This window comes from Lepidochelys kempii, chromosome 26 (assembly GCF_965140285.1).
Source record: "Lepidochelys kempii isolate rLepKem1 chromosome 26, rLepKem1.hap1, whole genome shotgun sequence".
In the NCBI taxonomy this organism is placed as follows: Eukaryota; Metazoa; Chordata; order Testudines; family Cheloniidae; genus Lepidochelys; species Lepidochelys kempii.
In genome coordinates, this window is record NC_136405.1 from 14,591,986 (window position 1) to 14,600,923 (window position 8,938).

Sequence of the window (8,938 nt, forward strand, 5' to 3'; positions counted from 1 at the left end):
GCAGCTGTGACTGACCCACGCAGAGGGTGGAGAGCTGCTGAGCAGGACGTCAGACTCACTCTCGAACGCTTCTGGGTACCTAGGTCCCTGCCAGGCTGCTGCAGTTCACTGGTTTGCTGGCTGGCGTTCTCCTGGCTCTGCGAGATCAGTGCTCCAGGAAGGCTGGGCGCAGCGGGCAGGGGCGCCAGAGTTAAACCTCACAGCCAGGCTCTGCAGGACAGCGGGGAGCTTGGGACTGCCTGTGGAGGCCCCGGTTTTGGGGCAGCCCTGTTCCTTCCCCGCCCCGGGGCTTGGCTCTCTCAGCAGAGGAGCTGAGACACGCGCACTCTGGTGCATGCTTGCGGCCCAGCGGAAGTCGTTGTGGTTTCTTAATTACCAGCGATTCTTGCTCTGCTAGACGCCCGGCTAGCTGCTGGCAGGCAGCGGTGCTATGGTAATGGTTCTCGCCATACACCGGGGCTGACGAAAGCCTCCACGCTAGGTAGCAATTCCAGAGAGTCCCTGCTCCCACCGGCCCACCACTGCTGCCTCCCAAGCAGCTGCCTGCAGGGAAGTGGCCGCACAGCGCCTGGTTTGCACCGTGGGACGTGGCAGGTCCCCGAGTCTCGGCAGCCGAGCGGGGCTGGCCCAGGATCGGTCCCCCAGCGCTTTGTCCGGTCTAACAGCAGGTCTCAAAGCACGTCACACAGGAAAGCTGTATCCCTGCTTGCCACGGGGGGGGAGTGACCTACCAAAGCTTAGCCGGCAAGGCCCAGAACCCAGGAGTCCTACTCCCGCGCTGTTACCTACCCACTAGAACACGCGGTCTCTGCGTGAGCACTCCCAGATCCGCGGGGGCTGCTCCACAATCTAGAGTCATCGGGCCAGAGCCCCAGCTGGTGTAAGCGGCCTAGCTGCAGGTCGCGCCCACTGAGGATCTGCCCCCTAGATTTCAGGCCAAAAGGGTCCGTTTTGACCACCCAGGCTGACCTCCTGGGTCGCACAGGCCAGCACCTCAGCCAGCGCCTCGCAGCCCGCCAGGGCCTGTCACTGAACCAGCCCTGACGTACCACGTGCCGAGGGACCATTGCCCGGGGGCTGAACCTCCTTTGCTCCCAGACAGTCGCCCCTCCTCGCGTGGACACCCTTCACCGTTTCCTCTCCCCTGCCCCACGGCTGTGACACAGCTCTCCCCGGGGGCCGGTCCGTCCCTGTCGTCTCCCCACACAGCCGCCCCCCTCCAGCCCCTGCCTCAGTTCTGTTCAGTGGCCGAACGAGGCACCGGAGGGCCCTGGGGCAAGAATGAGTTAGGGGCTCCCTTCCTGAGTCTGAAATCCACCCCGTTCGGCCCCCCACAGCCCCACTCCAGCCCCATCTAGCTCCCCTCCAGCCCCCCAACCCCCACCTAGCTCCTCTCCAGCTGCCGCACAGCCCCAATGCAGCCCTCCCATCCCCAGCTCCCCTGACGACCCTCCCTCCCTCCCCTCCAGTTCTGATCTAGCCCCCCAGCTCTCCCTCAACCCCACTCCAGCTTCCTTCAGTCCAGACCTCAGCTCCCTCAGCCCCAACCCAATCACCCTTCCTGGTCCTTTTAGCTCTCTGATCCACCCCCAGCACCTCAGGCCTTCCGCCAGCTCCCCGCCTTGGTCCCCTCCAGCTCTGATCTAGCTCTCAACCTTCCCCTTCTCTTCCCTCGCTTCCATCCCCCTTTCCCCCTCCCATGCAAAGCAGCTAATGCTTTGACCTTGCGCTCCATCTTGAGCGGGGTCACGTGGGCTCTGCTTTCCCCAGGGGTCCCGCTGGCTGGATGCTCATTACCGCGTGGGCCCTGGCATGGCTCGCACCTTTGTAGCCACACCCCTGGTTTTGTTGCTTTGCTCAGAAGTTCCTCCAATTTGGCAACATCCTTCTGGGCGTGAGGTGCCCAGAACGGCAGCCGGTGTCCGAGGGGCAGGGGGAGTCCCGCCAGACAAATTAGACGGGGATAATACACCTCTCCCTGGAACACCCACCAAGGTGCCTGCGACTTGGTGTCTAAGTGCAGAGCACATCTAGGAAGGAGTCTCGGAGTCCAGCGACATCTCCACCCTCCTCTGGGCACCTGGGAGAGGAAGGGTGGATTTCATTTGTCCATGGGCCTCATTCCTAGAGAAAGTCTTTGTGCCAGTGGCCTGACTACCCCGTTCCAGCACCATTGCTAGCTTATGGTACAGCAACGGTCAGACTGGCTGAGAAACCACAGTGCAGACCAAACCCAGAGACAGTCCAAGTACTCCCAGGAGCCACATCCTCAGCTGGTGCGGCCTGCCAGAGAAGGCATGAAGTCAATGGAGCAGCATCAGCTGGGGGTGCAGCCTCTCGGCTCTCCTCAGCATGCCTGGCAGGAGAGGCGTGGCTGCTTTACCCCGACAGAGCATGGCTTGGTCCCCTTTTCCTCAAGACCTTGAGGTCCTACTGCTCCCACAGTGTGTAATGTCCTGCCTGCAGCGGGTCAGCTTCCAGGCAACGTGGAAATTCCCACATGGTTCTCAATGCTTCCGTTTGTACCTCTCTTGGCCCCGGTTCCCCAGTGCAGCGTTCCGGTTCTAGGCCAGGCCAGTTCACTCCAACCCAACGGCACGCTACTGCCAGGAACCGGCCGCAACCCGGTGCTGAATCAGGCCTGTAGCGTTGATACATATCCCTGCACTGAACATTGAACAGATCTTGACTTGCCACCCCCGTCCCCATTACCCTCGGCGTACTCACTACTATCTAGCAACCAAGAGTGGGCCGAGGCTCAGGCTCGGACACCACTCCCCAGGGGCAGTCCAGGCCAGCCCAAGAGGACACATCCAAGGGCGTGTGCCCACACTGATGGTCCCCATGCCAGCTGCTGTTCCTGCTATGCCTGGCTCTGTTGCATTCAAACCTATAGATGAGGGTGTTCTGCCATCTCTCTCGTATTGCCTGGGGCAGGAGGAGGGAGGCAGTAGTCAGGCACGGGGCATGCTAGCAAGGCTAAAGCCAGGGGAGTCCCTGGACCAGCAGCTGGTCAATTAAAACCTTCCGAAGGCCCTCGGTGCTGCTAACTGGGAACCACCTGCAGCCGCAATCTGCCTAGCGTCTTAGGCCAGCATGTTCAGCAGAGGCTTCTGGGGGTGGGTGCCCAAGCCTAGAGACACCCTGGGGCTGCATTTCAGAGGGGCGGAGCAGGGGCAGCAGGACCGAGGGGGCGGCAGGAGCCCTTGCAATGGAAATATTGGGTGTGGGGGGGATCTTTGTCCCCCGCCATGTTTTCCAGCCCCACCACTCTCACGTGGGCAGGAGCAGGACCTGGAGGAGGGGCTGGAGTGGCCGTCACAGCGCAGATCAGACTCCCCTGCCCAGCCTGGTCCCGCCTTCCCGCCATTGCGGGTGCCAGCCAAGAACCCCGGCCCTGGGCGGGGGAAGGCGCGTTTGCACCAGTCGTCAGGGTAGGGCACTGGCCAGGGCACTGGGCCCTGGGCAGAGGGAGGGGGGCGAGTCTCCCAGAATCAGAAGCCGCTTCTGGCAGAATAGGTGCAAGCCTCTCTCAGCAGAGCCATTTCCTTTTCCAGACACGCACTCGACGGCTCCAAACACCACCCCGACACAGGCCCCAGCATCCCGCCCCTGGGGCTCTTGCCTCCAGCTCCCCTGTCCTCCCACGCGCAGTCCTGGGGATCTGGTCCCTGGGGAAGCCCAGTTTCATGCCGAGCCCGGTAGCCTTGCTGAGCCCTTTGCTGGTGCACACGGCAGGCCCGTGTGCAGCTGCAGCTCTGCCGGCAGTTTCCTGTTCAGAGCTCACGCTCTGCCCTGCGGTTTCCCGGCACGCAGACCCTCCCTCCCCCAAGCTCTTTAGCACAACCAAGAGCTTATAAAGGGGCCCAAGGTCAGGCCCTCACTTAGTTCCTCCCAAAACACAGCAAGGCCCAGTCCCGCACTGAGGAGCCAGACAAGCCGCTCCCTTCCCACTACATGATGATCGTTACCCACCGATGTACGTTTGTGGGTCAGGTTCACCTGCCCGTCAGCCTCCACCTCCAGGCTTTGCCCACTGCCATGGAAATGTTTCTCCCCGCAGCGTGGACAAGGGGAGGCAAGCACCTCACTTGCAGCCTGACCCTGTGTGGACCAACATGTTCAAACCTGGCGGGCTGAAGCCAGAGTGAAGCGCATAAATTAGTGCTCTGCACCCCGCAGCTCCCAGCTTTAGGCTCCCCAGTTTGGAAATGTTGGCCCTGGAGCACCGGGAGGTTGCACCTCTGAAATGCAGGCTCTGGGGCTCGAACCACAGTGCCTCAGTTTCCCTATCTGTACAAAGGAATTAATATGCAGCTACTTAACAGGGCTTCGTGCGGATTAGTGAAGGATTATGGAGAGCAGTGGAAGAGCTCAATTATGAGGTTTTGTTATGAATATCAGCTTGATAAAGAGAATTCGGGAAGTGGCCCATTGCACATTATTAAGGGAGGAGTACAAGATATGAGCACACTAAGAAGGAAATATCAGAGCCCAGATTTCCCAAAGTGACTAGTGATTGTGGGTGCTGCCCCGAGCCTCCTTCAAGGGGCCTGATTTTGGGGGGTGGGGCACGGTGGGGGGTTGCAGCCCTCTCAGAAAATGAGGGCCCTTTAAGGTGTCTCAGCTGGGCACCCACAATCAGGAGTCCCTTCTTAAAACCATGGCCCAGAGGTACAGTGTTTCGCTCAGGGATCCATCCCATCACCCATTTGTATCCCGTCCTCCAAATGTGGCCCACCCACCAAGGGCCACGGGAGTCCAGGAAGTGAATTAGGATATTTCTCCTCATGCGTCTCTTCCTTCCTGGGCCACCCTAACCAGAGACAGTGGAATAAACCCCTTCACAGCCTCTCGGGCCTCAGCAACGGACGATGCGCCCCAGCTGCCGGCTCTTGGCCTGGGACAGTTCTAAACGCACGGCCCCATGCTACAGGACCGGCTCAGCGAGGCAGCTCCGTGCCCGGCTGGGCGGCTAGCTCACTTGGGAGCACCGCCGAGCTGGGCTTCCTTCCGAGCAGCTCGGCCTGGTGATTGGGCCAACCCCAGCCCTTCCCCGCCACTTACCTTGAAGACTTTCCCAAAGGCGCCATCCCCCAGCTCCCCCAGCACTGTCCAGATGTCCTCTGGGTTGACGTCTCGCTTCACGTTCTCGTAGTGTTTCGCCTTCTTCTTCTCCGCGCCGAAACGGAAGAACTTGAGGAGGAAGGCCATGGCCCTGGGCCTGGCGGGACAGGACCCCCTGGGCTCAGCCTGGGGAGGAAGCGGGAGGACCAGAGGAAACCCCCATTCAGAGCCCTGGGGGAGAAAGGCGTAACCAGCGGAGACGTCGTCACTTCATAACCTGTGTGTGTGTTTGGGGGATCTCTAGACAAAAACCTGGGGCACAGGGGTGCCAGAGCGCTGGGGAGGGAGCAGGAGGCTGAAGGCAGAAATACCGATGTTGTTTTTCCTCTCAAGCTCCTGCTCCTCTGAAGAGCCGAGAATCCCTTCCAGCCGGGGGGCCACCAAGATACCGAACTAGACACCCCCCTGCCATGGGCTTCTGGCTCCAGCGACCTCTCAGAAATCGCCACCGAGGGACAGGGCTGGGAGGGAAGACGTCTGGAGCTCCCTCACGCTTCCTCCTGCGTTTGCTGGCAGAAATGCTAGTGCAGGAAACAGGTTGAACCGAGAGCGAGAGAGCGTGCTGAGCAGAGCCTAACGGTTCTCACAGGATGTGCAGAGTCTGTGGGTAAATATACCCTGCGGCATGAGAGTGCGCTGTGGATTGGCCTAAGGGACATCTAGGTCACCAGGGAGGTGGCTACAAAATGGCAGTTCATTAAACTCCTGCATCAGCCCCAGCAGGTTGGGACACAGGTGACCCTGTACTCATGGACCAGATGCCTCTACCCGTCCCTGCTGGCCTTGGTGTCTGTGAACCACGTCTTGGTATCTCCTCTCCCCCACCCTAACACAGAAACTGCTCCCAGCTCACAAGCCTCCTTCGTGATTTCCTCCTACTGGCTGGATGTGGCTCTGGAGAATCCCTGCCCTAGGTCCCCATAGAACAGCATGGTCATTCGGGGAGGTTGAAACCAGCACCGTCATTGTTAAAAGCATGAGTTTCTAGTATAGAATCATAGAATATCAGGGTTGGAAGCGACCTCAAGAGGTCATCTAGTCCAACCCCCTGCTCAAAGCAGGACCAACCCCAACTAAATCATCCCAGCCAGGGCTTTGCGATCCAGAGTGCCTTTTCAGGAACCGATGTTATGTTTGTCATTTGAGTTTTCTGTCAATTGCATTCTTCTTTCTTTAGCTGAAAAAAGTCTCTGGATTTATTGTTATACTCCAGGTGCTTTGTTGGGAGGTGTCGTTCCAACTTTACTGGTTTCATTGCTTCATTTGATTGGCTTTGTAAGCATACAACGCATTGCAATCATCCATCACTAAATTCCATAAAACCAAAATCAATATAATTTTCGTCAGACTTTCTGTTCTTCATTTGTTTCTTACTATTTGACTCTGCACTGTCCAGGGCTTCAGCACAAATAGCAGTTTCTAGTATGCGGACGTTTTATCCATCGTTAATGTAAATCGCTCACCCACTGTACAAATATATTCCATTTCCCCCCGCCAAAGGCGTCTGTCACCCCCAAAATGGACATCACTTCTGATTTGCTGCCGCAAAGCAGTGAGGGTTTTTACGCTGACGCTTATCCCACGTGAGTTGATACTCACCGCTTTGTTCATGCACGATGGAATATGTCATGTCAACAGAAATAATAGATTTCTCAGTTTTAATCAGTAGGCAATGCAGATGTGCGGTGAGATTTTTTTAAACATTTTTCATACTATGTTGCTGACCCCAGGTGCAGGCTCTAAGGACACCTGGCTCTGCGGACCCCAGTTTGAGAACTGCTGGTCTGGGTTGCAGAGCAGCAGCTGAGAGGAAACACAACCAAGATGGAAAGGAGATAGCACTGGGAGCTCGAGCTCTGGAGGAGCTCCCCCGGCATTGTCACGGAGCCATCTCAGCAGATGGAAACAATTCACAACCAGAGAGGTTGTTTGGAACCACAAGCATACTTATCTCAGAAGCATTTGGCAGCTGCACCCCTTTCACCTGCTCTGCGTGTGTTGGTACATTTGTGTGTGTGTGTTTGTGTTAGGTGACCATGTTTTCTTAAAGGGAAAACAGGACACTGCACGGGGCCGGTATGTGCCTCTCCCCTAGCCCTCCCTGCCACTTGCCTGCGCGGGGCCAGCCTGAAGCTGCCCTCTACCCCCTGCAAACGGGGCCAGCCGAAGACCCCCGGCTACCTGCCCATGCAAGGCTAGTCCGGCCCAAGCTGCTCTCCCTAGCCCTCCCTCCCACACAGTCAGGGCTGGTGTTGCTGCTTGCCCCCGTCCCTCGGCACGTTCCTCTGCACCCCTCCAAAGGTTGCAACCCACGTTTTTTGACAAAACTGCATTTGTCCAGTTTTCTCTTGCCAGCTGATGATCAGTTGGGTTAGGGTTAGCAAGATGATGATCAGTTGGCAAGAGGAAACGGGACAAATGCCCACTTTTGCCAACATACGTCAGGATGACCAGGACAGGGCTTAAAAAAGGCACTGTCCCTGCCAAAACAGGATGCATGGTCACCCTAGTGTGTATCCATAGGTGCGGTTTGCACTGATCCCTATAATATGTGTGCATGTGTGAGTACACATATGGATGCATGGATGCCTACATGTGCATGTGAACGGGCATATGTGCAGGTGTGATCTCACCCTCTGGTCGATGAGCCATGGGTGAAAGGAGCTGCTCTCTTTTAGCTCTGACGGGAGAGGCCTGTGCACTTGGGTGCATGTTCCTGGGAAGCGAGGGATCTCCAGATACAGGCCGTGAAGGACACCGGGACCGTACTGGATGGAAGGTGCTAGGTCAAGCCACCGTTATTGCCTCTGTTCTCTTGTCTCTGTGCGTCTGGTTCCCATTCACGCACATCGGGGGAATTACATTCAGTGCCAAGGGCCAGCCCAGGCCGGTACACCAATAGAGCCCTCAAAATAGGAATTGAGTGGCACAAGTCTGTACCTTGGCCCTGTGCTGGCCTGTGCCACTTCTCTGCATAGGGTGAATTTCTCTCCTGGCGCCTGGCCTGGTTCTTCTGTGGCCACACTGGCCTCTGTATTTTTCACCATTCTTGGACCAGTGCTTGGGATTTACTTTGCACCAGGGCTGGGTTTCTTGTACATTTGACTCTTTACTAATCTGTTCCGAATAGTCCTGTTTCCTCTGCAGAAGTGAAAACACCCACTGAAGATACAGATGCTAATGGAGTTTGCCTAGCAGAACCATACCCGATTACACTGAATATTACACACCTGGAGTCACATGGGGAAACAATTCATGCTGCCAGGCAGCAGGTTCCAATTCCCAGAGGGAGCTGGAAACAGAATCATACAAATGCTGGGCTGGAAGGGACCTTGAGAGATCATCTACTCCAGGCCCCTGTGCTGAGGCAGGACCAAGTAAACCAAGACCAACCCTGACAGGGGTTTGTCCAACCTGTTCTTAAAAACCTCCCAGGGATTCCACCACCTTGCTTGGAAGCCAGTTCCAAAGCTTCACTAGCCTTACAGCAGAAAGTTTTTCCTAATATCTACCTTAAATCTCCCTCCCTAAGCTGATCACTTCTTGTCCTACCCTCAGTGGACAACCGAGCCCTGTTCTCTTTATAAGAGCCCTGGACGGATATGAAGACTTTTCCCAGGTTGGAGGTCCCCTACTGTCTCTTTTCTCAAGACTAAACACGCCCAGGTTTTTAACTGTTCCTCACAGGTCAGGTTTTTTCAACCTTTTACCATTTTTGTTGCTCTCCTCTGGACTCTCTCCAATTTGTCACATCTTTCCTCAAGCCTGGTGCTTAGAATTGGACTCAGTACTCCAACTGAGGTCTCACCAG

The 8,938-nt window shown here is 56.8% G+C and overlaps 1 protein-coding gene across 1 annotated transcript in view; it reads right to left on the reverse strand.

Annotated features, from left to right (window-relative positions):
* Positions 1–5,622, reverse strand: part of LOC140903550 (uncharacterized) — a 46,395-nt gene extending 40,773 nt beyond the window's left edge. Inside the window, exon 1 of the mRNA XM_073324985.2 lies at positions 5,068–5,622. Within this exon, the coding sequence (XP_073181086.2) occupies positions 5,068–5,214 (147 nt within the window). The 5' untranslated portion in view covers positions 5,215–5,622. The remainder of the gene's footprint in view (positions 1–5,067) is intronic.
* Between the last annotated feature and the right edge of the window lie 3,316 nt (positions 5,623–8,938).